Below are 18960 nucleotides of genomic sequence, written 5' to 3' on the forward strand. Positions count from 1 at the left end.
TTCTGTACTCTCCACCACTGCATACTCCCAGCTCCCTTCGGTGTTGTCAATTTAAATTAAGCTTTAAATGGCGTGTCAGGAGCCTTTTATGTATAGTTCTATACGTGGACCTCTTGATTAAGGTTTGGGAAATGATATGGAAGCCAGCAAGTGTTCAGCACAACCTGGCTGTACTTCTGTGGGGGGGGGGGGTCAGCCACGGTGTGTTAAGAAAGAACATATAACGTGGGTAGAATATTAAAAGGCATCTCTCGAGAATCAATCAGCTGTTTTTTCACTGTTGCAGTTTCTCCCGCGTCACAGCAACAGGGGCAAAGTGTCACAGCAGAGTGCAGTGTGCCAGTGGGGGGAACTTCCCTAACTTCAGCATAGTCCCCCCCCCCCCCCCCCCCCCCCCCCACACCCCCCGGTGGAGCTGAAGACCCCACTATGACCCCAGTGCTCTTCACAATCCTTTCGGAACACCGGAAAACGTGGTATGATTGGGAATGGCTGGTCAAATGACATGGGTTTGATGTCAACCACCTGCTCGTGGTGGAGGATCTCTGTTAACCTCTGTATAAAAGGTTGGCAAATATGGCATTGACCCTGACCACAACAGGAACCCAGGAGGGGACTACCGGGCAGTGTATATAACGTGTTTTAAATAAACCTATGTTTCATTATTTTATTTGGTGTGGACTCCCCGTGTCCTTATTAAACTTTGCAAAACTGAGAGGGATGCAAGTAAAGAAACTATTTTAGCACAGCTTTGGAAGGTAGGACGAGAAAATATTCGGTACCAGCACGGTAGCACAGTGGTTAGCACAGTCGCGTCACAACTCCAGGGTCCCAGGTTCGATTCCCGGCTGGGTCACAGTCTGTGAGGAGTCTGCACATTCTCCCAGTGTGTGCGTGGGTTTCCTCCGGGTGCTCCGGTTTCCTCCCACAGTCCAAAGATGTGCAGGTTAGGTGGATTGGCCATGCTAAATTGCCCTTAGTGACCAAAAAGGTTAGGTGGGGTTATAGGGATAGGGTGGAGGCGTGGGCTTAAGTGGGGTTCTCTTTCCAAGAGCCGGTGCAGACTCGATGGGCCGAATGGCCTCCTTCTGCACTGTAAATTCTATGATTCGACATCACAACTTAATGTGGATACATTTATAAAGTGACTCAGTCAGAAATAATCCTGTTGAACTGACTGACCCACTGGCATGATGGTATTGCTCCTGCATACTGTAAGGAATTCCTCCTTGCAACCTAAATTTAAGGTAAAAATTGATGATGATTCTCAAAATCTGATTTTCCCTCTTTTACTTTGAGCCTAACGACTACTTTTCTCTCTTTTTACAAGCTTCCTTTCCCCCCCCCGCTCTGTTTTCTGCTTTGTACCTGCTGCTGGTTGTGAGATCTCGGCTGCGAGCGGTAACCTGGCCAGGCCTGAAGCCACTTTCTCTTCCCTCGCTCTTCCCCTCCCCCGCCCGCTCCACCCACATCTTCCCCGTGCGGAGACCGTCGTCGCTGTTCATTCCCTGCAACAATATCCTGATTCTGACAGAGTGAACCTGGCGACTCCAGCATCAGTGATTTTGTTGCGGAGGGTGATCACTCGCTGCTTTGCAATGGTTACTCGTGATGGATTGTTTTCAATGTGCTACGGGCAATGGCATCTTTCAAAGGAGCGTATTGAAGCAGGGAGAGGAAAAGGCAGTGGGATCGTTAACAAAGGGCTGGCACTCACAAGATGGGCTCAGTGGCCTCCTTCTGTGCTGTAAAATCTATTTCATTGTGTTTTGGCTCCCATTGTTCATCGCCTCCTCCATCATAGACTGCAGCAAGCCCGTCTAACTCCATATTCTGACCTCCCCCCCCCCCACCACCACACCACACCACCTTGGCTGGAGCACAGGTCGTTATCCACTGCCACGTGATGTCCTTCAGCACAGTCGCCATGAAGTGCACAGGTTCATCCCAGGCTGACCGTCTGGCCTGACCATCGCCCATTCTTGTGGGAAGGTAGCTAACCTCCAGCTGCAACATTCCCAATTCCAGTGGGCCGAATCACACGCTGTTGGAACAGCAGCGATGGCGGCACAGTGGTTAGCATTGCTGCCTCACAGCGGCAGAGAGCCGTTCGATTTCGACCGTGAGTGTGGAGCTTTCTCCCCGTGTCTGCGTGGGTTTCCTCCCACAGTCCAAAGAGGTGCAGGTTAGGTGGGGATACAGGGATAGGGTGGGGGATTGGGCCTAGGTAGGGTGCTCATTCAAAGGGTCAGTGCAGACTCAATGGGTCGAATGGCCTCTTTTTGCACTGTGGGGATTTAATTTTTATTTTTTGAGCAGTGCACTAGACTTATGGGCTTTCCTATCAAGTGGGCTCCCCAAGTAAAATACATAAGAAAAAAAAAATCACGTGGCCTGGAATATTTAAAAATAATATATAGTTTGAGGCGCTCCTCAATGTTTCAACAAGTTTATCTTAGTCATTGGGAGAATCCCTAGTTCAATTCCTGGCCTGCATTGGTGAAGCCGTGTTGGATTTTGTACGATTAATGACCACTTGGGTGAAGTGGGTGCTTGCTGCCCTAACAAGGCCTTCAGGAGATGAGGAGAATTGACTATAATAGCGTGGCGTCTAACTTGTACCTGTTTGCAACCAAGGTTGTAGAGTAATGGTTGTTGTTCTCCTTTATTCAGCGACATGGCCCTGCGAAACTGCTTGCTGTCTGCAGACCTAACAGTTAAAATTGGAGACTATGGACTCTCTCACAATAAGTACAAGGTAAAGCGAATGGGGGTTGGGTGGGATTCTACGCCGGCGGCATCCTCCACTTGGCCTGCAGCGCACTCACGGCAGCGGATCTCCCGCCGGCGAGGGGCGCCCACAGTGGGAAACCCCAATGATCCCTCTGCCGATGGGGGCGCGGCGCACTGGAAAATGGGTGCAACGAGACGGAAAATCCCGCCCAAAGAATCAGAGGCGGGATTGCCCGCCCTGCCAGCCCCGTTTGCCGGTGCGGGGAGTGGGATTCTCCGTTCCCACCGCCAGCCAATGGGATTTCCCATTGTGGACCACCCCATGCCGTCAGGAAACGCGCGGATGTGGGAAGCATTTCCGGCGAAGGGGAGGATCCCGCCGACAGGGAATCCCGCTGCCGATGTACGTTTGGGCTCTGTGCTGTATAACTTTTCCCATGCTTTCTGGTGACCAACTAACACTTTCTGAGCTTCCGTGTCGGGAACGTTAGCGAGCTCCGAGATTGTGTTTAGCTCCTGGTTTCCTATTGCCAGTTCAAGATAAATCCATTCGAAGATAAACCTATGAGGCCTTCTCGCGTGCAGCTAAGACCTGTCACATAATTGGGAGCACTGCCCGCACTATTCCATCCACTGATTGACGTATCCTTGGGAGAGGCCGGCCACGCAACCCCGCCCCCGTCAAGCAATGATACAGCTGAACTTCCGGAAAAAAGTCCAGAGAGATTGTTAAAATTAAAGCAGAAAAATACCATCAAAGAGGCAGCACATTGATGAGCAGTGGAAAGGGAGATTGTGGTTTCAGACGCGGCTCGACCAAAGGTCACAAGCTATGATTCCTCAGGTCAGTAAAGTAGTCCTACGGGTATGCTACAGCACCAGCAATTCATTATTTGTTACAAGTTCAGATCTCACGGTTGTTTAATTAATTTAATAAATGTGGTCATTTTTGAGTGGGCTTGTTATCAAAATCTTCATAAATGCTGCCATTTTGCATCAAAAATATAACCGGTTCACTGTTTGCTGCTGCTGCCCTTTGCCCTTATACCCCTGCTGAAAGCCCAGAGAGCCGCTGGATACCAGCTACAGACTACCCCGACTGTGGGAGCAGCAATGGGAACAGGATTGGGAAAAGCATCGGGAGCAGCATCGGGAACAGCATCGTGAATAGCAGTGGGAACAGCATCTGGAGCAGCAGTGGGAACAGCATTGGGAACAGCATTGGGAGTGTGGTGAATTCATACTGTATTGTAATTCACACTGTATTGTATTGTATTGTATTATGTCCTTGTGGGCTCTGTCTGTGAGCCGTTGCACGGCTCTGCCCATAGGGGGAGATGAGGAGCTTGTACAGGGCTCCACCCTTGGCTCTGCCCATGGCCCCTCCCACTACCGGAAGTATAAAGTGCTGCAGCCGTGAGCCTGCCCTCAGTTCTTCTGGTCGCAGGCAGGCTCAGTTGTAAGACTATTAAAACCACAGTTTACTTCCAATCGTGTTCCGAGTGAATTGATTGTCACATCAGGGAGCGACATCGGGAATAGGATCGGGAACAGCGCCAGGAGCAATGTGTCGGGAACAGCGTCGGCATTTTGGGAGCAGCATTGGGAGAAATGTGGGTGCAGAATCGGGAGCAGTGTCAGTGTAGCAGTCACCACTAGTTGTATTACATGTATTACGGCACTGCCTGTATAGTAGAGGTAGATGGGTAAATCCCTGCCTGCTGGCTCCGCCCAGTAGGCGGTGTATAAATGTGTGTGCCCACCGGTGCTGCAGCCATTCTGGTTCCAGCTACAGGAGGCACAACATCTTGTGCAATAAAGCCTCGATTATTCCACTACTCTCGTCTTTGTGGTAATTGATAATGCATTAATTTATTGCGCAAAGATTTTTTTTAAATGATGGATCTCTGCAACAAGCCTGATCGCCTGCAGCTGAGGCCTCAGGCAGCCAACGCTACGTCTGCCTTTGACCACTGGCTAGCATGCTTCGAAAGCTACCTCCGAACATCCGCTGAGGAACCCTCAAACTCGCAGAAGCTCCAAGTCCTTTATTCACGGGTGAGCCCTGACATTTTCCTCTCATCCGGGATGAGCCCACTTACTCCAAAGCGATGGAGCTCCTGAAGGGACAATACGGTCGGCCAGTGAATCAAGTATACGCCAGGCACCTCCTGGCCACAAGACAGCAACTCCCTGGGGAGTCTCTGGACGATTTCTGGCGGGCCCTGCACATCCTGGATAGGAACTGTGACTGCCAGGCAGTTTCGGCAGTCCAGCACACCGAACATTTAATTCGAGACACTTATGTTACGGGCGTGTAGTTTGCGTACATCCGCCAGCGGTTACTGGAAGGGGGCACGCTTGATCTTGCACCCCTGAGTGGAACCAGTGGGAGGACGGATCCCACTGCGGCGGGGGCTGCGGTGAGGTCCGCTGGAGGGAGGGTGAGTGGCGCAGGGGTGAATGAGGCAACCGGGGGGGGGGGGCGGTGTCAGGTCAGGGGTCATGGGTGAGGATCCAGCGGGGACCAGGTCCAGGAGGGAGACTGTATCCTGGCGCCCGTCGGGGTGTGTCACGTAGGCGTACTGCTGGTTCGCATGTAGGAGGTTGACTTTTTCGACCAAGGGGTCCGACTTATGGGTCTGAAGGAGGACGGGTCCAGGAACTGTCAGCCATGTTGGGAGCGAGACCCCAGAGGTGGACTTCCTGGGAAGGCAAACACCCGTTCGTGAGTGGTCTCATTAGTCGTGGTACATGTGCCAGCGCATAAGTGGACAGACTCCGGCCTCTCCACTATGACCTCTGGCACCCGGGGGTCACCCGTTTCTTCCATTTCATCAAGGCCCGCAACCTGCCCTGCTCCATTGAGTCGCCGGGTTTGGTGACGAGAGCATAAAATCTGACGAGATGGCCAAATCGCGTAGCGTGTTTCATTGGGAACATCATTGCCATGGGTTAGCATATAATTATCAGGTCCCTACACCTGGAAACTGCATCCTCGTGATAGGAACAGCGAGAACACAGTGAAAGAAGAGTGACCTGGGACCACCCTTGCCCACCTCCTGAGTGACTGGTGTGGAAGGGTGTGTAACTGACGGGAGCAGGACCCCTGCCTATAATTTTGACTCAAAGATGTTATTTAGACACATGAAAGTTCAGGGAAGACAAAGAGGAGAGAGTAAAAAAGACTTCACTCGTAATTGAACCGCCCTTTTAAAAGATCTGCAACTAAGGCTGACCAATATTGTCCTCATTTTATATGAGAGAGAGAGAGAGAGAGAGAGAGAATTGAGTATATAACATGATCACCACTTCATATCAAGCACGGGGCAAGATAAGGAGACAGACCTCCACAAAGATCGAAGCCGTGCCATTGGTACTATTCTGCATCACAATCCAGCTGCTTACCCAGCTGGCCTAACCAAAAAGGGCCAAGAACGGCCATAGGAATGCTCAGTCAATAGCTCGCACCTCAAACAAAGGACAATGAGTTAGTGAGTTACCCTCCTTGTCTCTTGACATACAACAATGTTCCTCCATCGGGCCCTGTCTGGTGATGTGGTTTGTGCCTCACTCCATGTAAGCTCCATCTCTTCCAGTTCAGTCACCACAGTCCCAGCGCCAAGTTGTTTTTGGACTGGCTGGTGTCGCTCTTACAGCAACGTTCAGTATTCGCTCTTGGGACGTCCTTAGCACGTGTCCAAGTCACCTTATCCCATTCTTGATCTCAAGGGCAATGCTGTGGCAACTGGTCTTCTTATACAGGTCCTCACTGGAAATTAAATTTAGCCAGTAGATGTTAAGAGAAAGGCCCACCAGGTGTTGACCTTACCCATGTCTGTCTTCGCTACATTCCAGCATTCAGAGCCATACAGCAGGACCGACTTTACATTACTGTTGTCGAGTCCGATTTGGTCTTAAGACTGTAAATGAAGGACAGATCTAATTCAGGCTTCCAGCACTGGCAATGGTGACAGCGGGGGCTTCCTGAAGGTACAATATCCCATAACAATTGCACGTTGCAGAGTTGTAATGCCGTGGTCTGTGAGGTCAGAATTTCGAATGGTCATTAAAGATTCTGTGATTGGAATTAATATTCTGAGCGTGTGACGCTGCACTTTGTGATGTCAGATGGTTCTTTTTCAGTGCCCACCTCTAGTTGGTAGGCTACAGTTGTTGAATTAAAATACGGCGACCAGGACTGAGTATCTTTGAGGGTCGGAGAGACACATGAGAAGAGTTTGGACCTCAAAGTGTTAGTTGGTGAATACAGCTAGGGTCTCACAGAAATACGACACAAAATTGTTACCTTGGTATGTTTTCATGGAGGACAACGTGACCGGTTCACTTACCATTTAACAATTCTGAAAAAGTGTCAAATAACATGTTGGCGCCAGGCTACAAGGTTACAAAATATGTCTGCCCGAAGGGTCTTTACCTGAGCGCTTGGCCGTGGCAGGAGCGGGGTGGTGGGGGGGGGGGGGGGGGGGGGGGGGGGACTATTCATTTCTGATCAGTCACTCTGTGTGGTGTGGTTCTTGTCAGACATTGAAGAAGCCTGAGAAAGGCCCACCTGGGCCATTGCCGGGGCTGGTGTGTCCTAATTCAAACAAACCCCTGCCCTTTCTTCGTCGATGGTGGTCTCACAGCGAGGCGAGAACTTCAGTTCCTTACCGTACAGTAAATTAGATTCCACAGGCTTGCTGTCGGATTATTGTGTGGAAGAGAGTGGGATCAGAGTGAAGAATTGCAAGAACAATCCAGGGAGGGGGCGGCACGTGGCGCAGTGGTTAGCACTGGGACTGCGGCACTGAGGTCCCAGGTTCGAATCCCGGCCCTGGGTCACTGTCCGTGCCGAGTTTGCACATTCTCCCCGTGTCTGCGAGGGTTTCACCCCCACAACCCAAAAGATGTGCAGGTTAGCTGATTGGCCACGCTAAAGTGCCCCTTAATTGGGGAAAAAAAAATTGGGTACCCTAAATTAAAAAAAATTTTAAAATAAAAAAGAATAATCCAGGGAAAGCTAAGGGTCAAACTGATAAAATGCCGCAAAGAAAAAAGAAGTAGGTGTGAGAAAGGAAGGCAAGTGTTCCTAAAGTGAAGATCGTAGAAAATAGGACTGGAGTAGGCCCTAATGTCCGTCAAGGCTGCTCCACCATCCAACAAGATCCTGGAAGGTTGTCCACCTCAACTCCACATTCCTGGCCTATCACCAATTGCTTTGATTCCTGAGAGCTGAAAAAGCGCAAAATGCGCAAAGTTCGAGGTGAAAGGTGTTCCCCCGGACATTTCTCTGGCTACCCTCAGGGTATGATGATGTCGACCATAATTACAACCTAACTAACTAACCGTCTCCCGGTTTCAGAATTCTCAATCAAAACGCGGATAGAACAAAAACTGCGAAGGAAAGAGCTCAGTTTGTGAGTGTGGTTGAATCGAAAGCCACCGATGTTCCCATTTAATGCCACTGTTGTGAAATGTCGGTGTGGGGGGCGGGGAGCAGGGAGGGGGGAGGGGGGGGGGAATTCTATGGCAGCTGAGTGATTATGAACACTATCCTTCTAATGTTTTTTTCAATGCAGAAAGATTACTTTGTAACTCCTGACCAGCTCTGGATTCCACTGCGTTGGATTGCGCCTGAGCTTATCGATGATGTCCATGGGAATCTGCTGGTGGTGGATCAAACCAAGATCAGTAATATCTGGTGAGCAAGTGGTGAGGGTGACAATATCAGTAACAGTAACTCAGTGGTCACAGAGCAGTACATAGAAATAGGAATAATTTTGGTGTATTTTTAAAACTATCCATACAGAATATACTTTGAAGGATTTTGGTCTTCTTCCAAATGAAGGGATCCCAGTCCCGGGGGAAAACTTACCGTTTTCCCAGCAAACGTCCGATTGTCATTCTAAATCCGACGATAACATGAACAATAGAAGGGCGCCTCCTGCAGCGTCATTGTAAAAGAAAAAAAGAACTACTAACTTACACCTTCTCTATTTCCAATTAAGCAAAGCCCATTACAGATCAAAAGCCACTTGTAAATAAAGTTAGCAAAGACAGTGATAAACCTGGAAATCCTTCTCTCGTTGTCAAACTAAAAATATCCTATCACCAAAACTGCTTTCTACAAACCTGACCCCTCCCATTAATTACATCATCTCTATCCAATCAGATCCCATGACCTGCTCACATAAGACTAAGGACAATGTCTCAAATTATCTACGCCCCATGGAACCATCCAAAATAGACAATATTCCATTAATCCATATAAATAAAAATGTACATGGTTAGAATGAATGATTATCTCACTTTTAAGGCATCTTAATTGCAGCTTTTGCAGACACAACACCTGCCTGTATGTTAAACCGGGACTTTAAAAAATATTACTGCAACAAATATATAAAACAATAAATATATAAAAGTTTCATACATTCATCACAGTAACCTGCCAGCTGCTAAAGAAGGAATACCTTTATACGGCCCAAACCGTATAACCAGGGGCTGGTTTAGCACAGTGGTCTAAATAGCTGGCTTGTATAGCAGACCAAGGCCAGCAGCGCGGGTTCAATTCCCATACCAGCCTCCCCAAACAGGCACCAGAATGTGGCGAGTAGGGGATTTTCGCAGTAATTTCATTTGAAGCCTACTTTTGACAATAAGTGATTTTCATTCAAGATTGTTGTTACAGGTCGATGATCCTTCAAAAGGGTAAAATGATATTCATATAGTCGTGGTAAAACATTATTATCCAGAAAATGATGCTCAAAGCCTCTTTTTGTAGCTGAGTGTTATTTGTTTCTGTGCTAGTAAGAGTTTGCGAAGTAAATGCTATTGGATGTTCCTGGCCTGAAGGAATAATGGGCGAAATTCTCCGACTCCACACAGGGTCGGAGAATAGGCGGGAAGCGGCGTTATTTCCGCTCCCGCAGGTTTTTCAATTCTCCCGCCGGTCATAAACCGGCGTTGTGCAAATCCCGCCGGCAGCCTGTGAAAACAGCTGGCGCCGGCGGGATTTCATTTTTTAAAAAACTTACCTCAAATCTCCGGCCCGGATGGGCCGAAGTCCCGCCGCTGGGAGGCCTTCTCCCGCCGCCAAGGTTTAAACCACCTCTGGAACGGCGGGCTCAGCGGCGCGAGCGGGCCCCCGGGGTCCTGGGGGGGCGGGGGGCGAACGGACCCGGGGGGGTGCCCCCACGGAGGCCTGGCCCGCGATCGGGGCCCCCGCTCACTCTGCGGGGCAGTGCCGTGGGGGCACTCTTTCTCCTTCCGCGCCGCCACGGCCTCCTCCATGGCGGACGCGGAGGAGAACCCCGCATCGCGCATGCGCCGGCAGTGACGTCAGCGGCAGCTGGCCGCTGACGTCACTGCCGGCGCATGCGCCGACCGCCGAAAGCCTTTCGGCCAGCCCCGCTTCCGACGGCGCCGGGTGTTTGCGCCAGTCTACCGGTGCAAACTGCTCCGGTGCGGGGCTGGCCCCCAAAGGTGGGGAGAATTCCCCACCTTTGGGGAGGCGCGACCCCTGAGTGGTTGGCGCCACTCCCCTACGCCGGCACCCTCCGTCACGCCGGGTAGAGGAGAATGCCGCCCAATGTGTGAGACGACTGCACCAACCCCATAGGGTGAGACATCGCAAGGAAGTTGTAACTTCAGCTTGGGATTGTAGTGAACTAATAGCTCTGACTCCTTTAAGGCTTCCTATACCTTATTATCTGCATTATCTGACCAGTGCTGTACTTGTTCGCATTGTGTTGCTAAATTCGGCACAAATTTACCATAATAACTGAACAATCCCAGAAAAGACTTCAGTTGTGTCATATTTTGAGGACGTGGTTCTTCTAAGATCACCATCGTATTTTTCAGCTCTTTGTGCAAGCCATCTTTATCGATGATGTGACCCAGGTAATTTATGGATGTCTTAAAAAAGTTGCACTATTCCTTTATAACTCAGAGATTATGGTTTTGTAAACTTTTCAGAGTAGCTTCCAAGTTCTTCAAGTGTTCTTGTTCACTTGAACCGGTGATGAGAATGCCATCCAGGATGGGTAGCATTGCATCTCCTTTAGCCCACTCAGAATTTGTCCCATGGATCTCTGAGAAAGAGCAGGAAAGTTATTCCAAAAGGAAGTATTCCGCAACGGAACAGACCTTTGTGCGTCATGATAGTGAGTAGTGGCTGTGATTTTATGGCCACGGTCATTTGTAAATATGCCTGTGAAAGATCAATTTTACTGAATTTCTGTCCTCCAGAAAGTCCAGCAAACAAGTCTTGAATCAGCAGCAGTGTAAGTGATCTGCGCACAATACTGGATTAATAGTTTAATATCTCAACATATTTTCACTGAGCCATTGCGTTTCAATACAGGAACTATTGGTGTTGCCCAATCACTTGTAGCAACTTGTTCCATGACTCCTTTTTGGACTAACCTTTCTAGTTCTTCTTTGACTTTTGGCCTGATGGTGTACGGTTCCAGCTTGAGACATTTTGATGTATTATTTGATTTGATTTTGACTTACATTTCAACCGTCATTGAGCACAGTGAATCTTCAAACACCTTTCCATACTTCTCCAGAAGTTGTTGCAGGTTATTCTTTGGATGAACTAGTTGATTCGCCGCTCTGCAGTTGAATTTAATTTTTCCCAACCGTGCTCTACCAAATAAAGCAGGAAAATCTCCCTGGACAGCATGGAGAGGCAACTCTGCTGTTTGTCCATTTACTTCTACTTGTACCATAATGTATCCTTTCAATGGTACAACCTCATCTGTGTGCATCCTTAGGTTAACATTTGATGGCTTAAAGGCATATGCTTCAACATCTGATTATCAATTGTCTCGAGTTTCAATTATACAGCTGCACCCATATTCACTCCCATTTTATTTTGGTTACCACCATGTTTTGGGAATGCCCAGAAACATTGTTGATTGTCTCACACTGACTAGACACCTAGTTTCAGGTTGTTTGGGTATGTCGTCTCCTGAGGGGTCTTGAATTTTGTCTACTAACTTATATACACGACAAGTCGGCTTAGCTGTGTTTTATTCTTGCACATCCTCAGTCTTGCTGAGGTTTGCCAGGCCCAGCATGTTTTAGCAATATGCCCCTTTTTACTATAGTTTTTCCACATTATCTCTACTGCAGCATTCTCCCACTTTGTGTTTAACCTGAGTACATCGATTACTTGGTTTTCCCTTTGCAGCCTTGTTTTTGGCAGTCTCCAACTTGTAGATCTTTGTCAAGCCCAATTTGTGAAGCCCCTTTTTTTGCCAGCTCCATAGATGTGGCAACTTATACAGCAGATTTGAGAGTTAAATCGCTTACAGTTAGCAGCTTCCTCTGATTAGCTTCACTGCCGAGTCCACAATCCAGCCTATCACGAAGGGTGTCATCAAGTGTTGCACCAAACTCGCTAACCTCCTTAAAGGTGTTTCACCTTCTTTATGACTACAAAACTTTCTGAAATTATCTAGGTGAGAAATGTGCTTCAAAAATCTTTATTAGTTTGTTATAGGTCTTAGCTCCTGGTTTGGCTGGATGGACTACGTTTTGGAGCAGCATAAAAATTTTACGCCCTACCAAACTGATAAATGTCGCAACCTTCAGGTCCTCCAGTGTTTGATTCGCTTTGAGATAAAGTTGAAATCTTTCTTCATGTGAGTTTCAAGTCTCACAGTCTTCGTCAAATCATGGTACCTGTTTCTCCATCATTCCAGATACCGGTCCTAGGGTCTATACGTAAACCAACTTCCTACCTTCTGATTCTTTTTCATGTATGGAGCAAGGGGTCCCTTATCCACAATACAACTTTGAAATTTTTCTTTTTGCCTGACTGTGGTTTGACTTTTTCACAATAAGCGGCCTGTACAGATTCAGAAGACTTCTGAATCCCCGTTCCAACAGCCCAGTTAACGCGGCCACATGCCCGGTCACTGCAGCCCAGACTCTACTCACCCAAATTGAGCAAACAAATTTTTGAACTGTTGTACTGCTTACTCACAGTTGTGTTCCTTATTTTTAAAAACCTTCAGCATCTGTAGCTTTGCTTTGCCAGACATGTGCGTCCAGTTCCTAGAATCCTTTCTCTACTCCCGGCCTCAATCCTCATCGCCAGTTATCTTTTTTGTTCTATCACTTGAGTTGCCGCAAAGGGAAACAATGTGGAGGTGTCACACACTTGGATTTCTTACAAGCACAAAGAGAGGTTTATTAGGAGATGTTGCTTATACAATCAAAGATGTAGCCTGTGCAAAACTCTCTCTGCTGGCGTCACTACAGATCATGTGACATTCCACCAGTGGGGATGTATTCTCTGATACATAAATATATCACCGTTTCTTCACTGCGGCTGAGTCATCATCCTGAAACTTCCTCCCTAGCAGCACTGTGGGTGTACCTACACCACATGGACTGCAGCGGTTCAAGAAGGTGGTCCACAGAGGCAATTAGGGATGGGCAATAAATGCTACCTGGCCGGTGACTCCCACATCTCATGAAATAATTTTAAGAAATAACACTTATAAAGAATACATGCTGAAGTAATGCTTAGGGAATGCACAAGTAACTACAGAATAGAAGATATTATCAAAGACAAGCTGATGAATGATGAGGTTTTGAGCAAAATAAATTCTGTATTCTGCAGATCCTTATGGAGATTTCCTTTAAATGAGTGATTACTCTTTCCAAATATACAAAATAAGTTACGTAAATACTCGAGTAAGTGATAAATCTCAATTATCTTGCTGATAAGATCATATTATGCAGTCTGATCAGTATCTCCATTACTGGTTTGTACATTATCATCACAGCCAAATCTCTCTTGCAAATTAATTGCCTCTTCTGTTTATTGTTCGTACTGGAATCCTGGAGAAGAGGCAGTAATTACGAACCAACTCATTTGTTTATTAAGTGTCAAACTCTGGTCTCAATGATTTATATTTTCTTTCACTCTCCGTAACCTGTAATGGGAGTCACATATTCTTTTTTTAAAAATAATTTTTATTGGAATTTTTTACAGAAAATATAAAAATATAACAAGTATAGCAACAAGCAGTAATATGCAACTGACAGCCCCATAACACCCACAATTCCCCCCATACCGTAACATCACATGTATCACACTCCCCCCCCCCCCCCCCACCCCCCAACAAGTGGGAGTCACATTTTCAATGAGCATTTTTCATTTTCATGGAAAGGTAAAAAAGGTAAGTTTAGTTGTCACCTTTTAATGATCAAGGGCGGGAGTCTCCGTTCCCCCAGCCGCGTTGTTTCTTGGCCGCGCACCGTTTGCTGGTGGCGGGATTCGATACTCCTGCCGCTTGTCAACGGGATTTCCCACTGAAACTCCCTCAAGCTGCCGTGAAAGCCAAAGGCAAATTGGTTAGGGTTAGGTTTAGCACAATTGATTCAAAGACAACAGTGTAGTCCTGTCTGTCGATGCTTTTACAATCAGCAATTGTGTGGTTTGTCTCATAGTAGATGTTGCTCATGTCTCCCATGCTAATGTTCATAAAAGCCAACTCCCTCATCCCTACTGTAGCATCATGAACCGGTCATCATTTTCATAATCGCCTGCTCAGTATTAGCGGGCGCAATTTAATTCAAAACTACCGTGAAGGTGATTTGTTTGGAGATAAGGTAGCACACCCATGCTTCGGTAGGCATTCCTCTTACCCACTTGAGTGATTGAAACATTGATGGGATGGGGCTGGTTTAGCACACTGGGTTAAATCGCTGGCTTTTAAAGCAGACCTAGGCAGGCCAGCAGCACGGTTCAATTCCCGTACCAGCCTCCCTGAACAGGCGCCGGAATGTGGCGACTAGGGGCTTTTCACAGTAACTTCATTTGAAGTTTACTTGTGACAATAAGCGATTTTCATTTCATCCAACCCATGCTTAATCTCATCTCAAAATGAAACTGGCAATGGGTGCAAAGCTCCACTTTCCTTTCGCAGAATGAATTTACCTGTTAAAAAGAAATGAATGTGATGGTTGGGGGTGAATAAAGTTAGAAGTGGGGGTATTTTTGTTCTCCTGAGTTAAGCCATTGGCTCCAGCTGTCAACCCAGACTCTAAAGCCAGGGAGCCAGGTTCCGATCCAAACCTCAACGGGTTTTTGACCTGTGCTATCGCTTAGATTTTCTGGCTGTTGGAGCCGCTGATCTCTCAAGGAACAAAAGCAAGGCAGGGGTCAGGTTCTGTTCTCAGCAGTGATAACATTACTGCAGCCCCTCTTAACATTGTAAAGAAGTTCTTACAACACCAGGTTAAAGTCCAACATGTTTGTTTCAAACACAAGCTTTTGGAGCACTGCTCCTTCCTCAGGTGAATGAAGAGGTATGTTCCAGAAATATCTATATAGACAAATTCAAAGATGCCAGACAATGCTTAGAATGCGAGCATTAGCAGGTGATTAAGTCGTTACAGATCCAGAGATAGCGGTAACCCCAGGATAAAGAGGTGTGAATTGTCTCTAGCCAAGACAGTTGGTAGGATTTTGCAAGCCCAGGCCAGATGGTGGGGGATGAATGTAATGCGACATGAATCCAAGGTCCCGGTTGAGGCCGTACTCATGTGTGCGGAACTTGGTTATAAGTTTCTGCTTGGCAATTCTGCGTTGTCGCGTGTCCTGAAGGCCGCCTTGGAGAACGCTGACCCGCAGATCAGAGGCTGAATGCCCTTGACTGTTGAAGTGTTCCCTGACTGGAAGGGAACATTCCTGCCTGGTGATTGTTGCGCGATGTCCGTTCATTCGTTGCCGCAGCGTCTGCATGGTCTCGCCAATGTACCACGCTTCGGGACATCCTTTCCTGCAGCGTATGAGGTTGACAACGTTGGCCGAGTCGCAAGAGTATGTACCGTGTACCTGGTGGGTGGTGTTCTCACATGTAATGGTGGTACCCATGTCGATGATCTGGCACGTCTTGCAGAGATTGCCATGGCAGGGTTGTGTGGTGTTGTGGTCGCTGTTCTGAAGGATGGGTAGTTTGCTGCAAACAATGGTTTGAGGTTGCGCGGTTGTTTGAAGGCAAGTAGTAACATTGACAGAGCTTTTCATAAGTGGCTAAAGACCATAGTAATTATCTGAGAGAAATAAATCGGGAATGTGAGAGAAAGAGGAATCTAAAGCAGGAAAAAAATACGGACAAATGGGTGATATTGAACTCTTGAGATTTTTTGAAGAAGAATTTAGCAAATAAAGCACGTTCCTCTGTTAGTTTAATTATAGTTTCAGTTAAATTTCTATCCCTTGTGCACCGCACGCATACACAAAAACATTTCAACACTATTTAGTGTGTGATTCATTATTATGTAAAGGCTATTGATTAAGTATTAAAAACAAGTGACCAATTCTGTATAAACACTGTTTCACAACCTCCCTCCCAAAATTGAATGCCCAGCCACCTAACAGAGTACATTGAAAACTAATATGTGGAGGGTATTAGCTCCCCCCTTATCTCTTGTACAGTCACATAGAAATAATTGGCTAATGACAGGAGAGCTTTAATTATATGAACAGCTGAATTGTTCCACCATCTAGAGCTGTGAATTAGTGCTGCTGTCTGCTTTGGATAAGGTATATGTTTCCCTGTAACATTCCAACCCTTCTTTAGTTTTTGGTACACCATTGTCTCCCTGTATTAACGCTTCTGTGTCTGGTTTAATGGCAAATGCTACCCGTAGGTAGGGCAAGTAAATTGTTTGTGATCATTTGTCACCTCCTACTCCCGATGTGGAAGAAATGCTGGCTTTGCCCTCGATGCCCACATCCGTGAATGGGTGAATAAAACCTGGTTCCCCGAACAGGCGTCGGAATGTGGTGACTAGGGGCTTTTCACAGTAACTTCATTTGAAGCCTACTTGTGGCAATAAGCGACTTTCATTTCATTTCATTTCGGTTGTCTGCGGACAACTTTGCAATTTGTGGGAACCGCAGTTGGCGGCAGTTGCCTTTCTTTCTTTTCATTCTCTGGTTGTTTATTATTTGCAGGTCGCTGGGTGTAACTTTATGGGAACTGTTTGAGTTTGGTAACCAGCCCTATCACCGGTGCTCAGATAAGGAGGTGCTCACGTATGCTATCAAGGAGCAGCAGCTGAAACTGCCAAAACCCCTGCTGAACCTGCCACTTTCTGACCGATGGTAAGGCAATGTCTTCACAACTTGCGTCTGTAGTTTTTTTGGTGACTCGGGTAACCAGTAACAGGGCACCCTTTATCCGTTACACTAGTGGCGGTCAAACTGCGGCCCAGCGGCCACATGCGGCCCATCTGTGTTCCGAGTGCGGCCCACGAGACATTTTGTTCATCGTTGCCCACTTGTAGGATATCCACATTCCACTGATTTCCATCCGCGTAGTATTTTTCCTACTACTGTGACTGAAGTGATTTGCACGTAAAGCGAGGGCGAGTGAAGTGAGGAGCTTGCCGACTGCTCACAACAATGACTGTGAGAGCCATGCACTCCCTCTACGCCCAACATTGACCGTGAGAGCCGTGCCCTCCCTCTGTGCCCAACATTGACTGTGAGAGCCGTGCCCTCCCTCTGTGACCAACATTGACTGTGAGAGCCGTGCCCTCCCTCTGTGCCCAACATTGACTGTGAGAGCCGTGCCCTCCCTCTGTGTCCAACATTGACTGTGAGAGCCGTGCCCTCCCTCTGTGCCCAACATTGACTGTGAGAGCCGTGCCCTCCCTCTGTGCCCAACATTGACTGTGAGAGCCGTGCCCTCCCTCTGTGACCAACATTGACTGTGAGAGCCGTGCCCTCCCTCTGTGCCCAACATTGACTGTGAGAGCCGTGCACTCCCTCTGTGTCCAACATAGACTGTGAGAGCCGTGCCCTCCCTCTGTGCCCAACATTGACAGTGAGAGCCGTGCCCTCCCTCTACGTCCAACATTGACTGTGAGAGCCGTGCCCTCCCTCTGTGCCCAACATTGACAGTGAGAGCCGTGCGCTCCCTCTGTGTCCAACATTGACTGTGAGAGCCGTGCCCTCCCTCTGTGCCCAACATTGACAGTGAGAGCCGTGCCCTCCCTCTACGTCCAACATTGACTGTGAGAGCCGTGCCCTCCCTCTGTGTCCAACATTGACTGTGAGAGCCGTGCCCTCCCTCTGTGCCCAACATTGACTGTGAGAGCCGTGCCCTCCCTCTGTGTCCAACATTGACTGTGAGAACCGTGCCCTCCCTCTGTGCCCAACATTGACTGTGAGAGCCGTGCCCTCCCTCTACGTCCAACATTGACTGTGAGAGCCGTGCCCTCCCTCTGTGCCCAACATTGACTGTGAGAGCCGTGCCCTCCCTCTGTGTCCAACATTGACTGTGAGAGCCGTGCCCTCCCTCTGTGTCCAACATTGACTGTGAGAGCCGTGCACTCCCTCTACGCCCAACATTGACCGTGAGAGCCGTGCCCTCCCTCTGTGTCCAACATTGACTGTGGGAGCCGTGCCCTCCCTCTGTGTCCAACATTGACTGTGAGAGCCGTGCCCTCCCTCTGTGCCCAACATTGACTGTGGGAGCCGTGCCCTCTGTGCCCAACATTGACTGTGAGAGCCGTGCCCTCCCTCTGTGCCCAACATTGACTGTGAGAGCCGTGCCCTCCCTCTGTGCCCAACATTGACTGTGAGAGCCGTGCACTCCCTCTACGCCCAACATTGACAGTGAGAGCCGTGCACTCCCTCTACGCCCAACAGTGACTGTGAGAGCCGTGCCCTCCCTCTGTGCCCAACAGTGACTGTGAGAGCCGTGCCCTCCCTCTGTGCCCAACATTGACTGTGAGAGCCGTGCACTCCCTCTACGCCCAACATTGACTGTGAGAGCCGTGCCCTCCCTCTGTGTCCAACATTGACAGTGAGAGCCGTGCCCTCCCTCTGTGCCCAACAATGACTGTGAGAGCCGTGCCCTCCCTCTGTGCCCAACATTGACTGTGAGAGCCGTGCGCTCCCTCTGTGCCCAACATTGACTGTGAGAGCCGTGCCCTCCCTCTGTGTCCAACATTGACTGTGAGAGCCGTGCCCTCTGTGCCCAACATTGACTGTGAGAGCCATGCCCTCCCTCTGTGCCCAACATTGACAGTGAGGGCCGTGCCCTCCCTCTGTGTCCAACATTGACTGTGAGAGCCGTGCCCTCCCTCTGTGTCCAACATTGACTGTGAGAGCCGTGCCCTCCCTCTGTGCCCAACATTGACTGTGAGAGCCGTGCCCTCACTCTGTGCCCAACATTGACTGTGAGA

At 48.4% G+C, this 18960-nt stretch overlaps 1 protein-coding gene across 8 annotated transcripts in view; it reads left to right on the plus strand.

Annotated features, from left to right (window-relative positions):
- Positions 1-18960, plus strand: part of aatkb (apoptosis-associated tyrosine kinase b) — a 332408-nt gene that overhangs the window by 289613 nt on the left and 23835 nt on the right. For all 8 annotated transcript variants that reach the window (XM_038776388.1, XM_038776389.1, XM_038776391.1 and 5 more), the window contains 3 exons: positions 2674-2758; positions 8316-8437; positions 16721-16870. In XM_038776388.1, the coding sequence (XP_038632316.1) occupies positions 2674-2758; positions 8316-8437; positions 16721-16870 (357 nt within the window). The remainder of the gene's footprint in view (positions 1-2673; positions 2759-8315; positions 8438-16720; positions 16871-18960) is intronic.

The sequence above is a fragment of the Scyliorhinus canicula genome, chromosome 18 (genome assembly GCF_902713615.1).
Source record: "Scyliorhinus canicula chromosome 18, sScyCan1.1, whole genome shotgun sequence".
Lineage (NCBI taxonomy): Eukaryota > Metazoa > Chordata > Chondrichthyes > Carcharhiniformes > Scyliorhinidae > Scyliorhinus > Scyliorhinus canicula.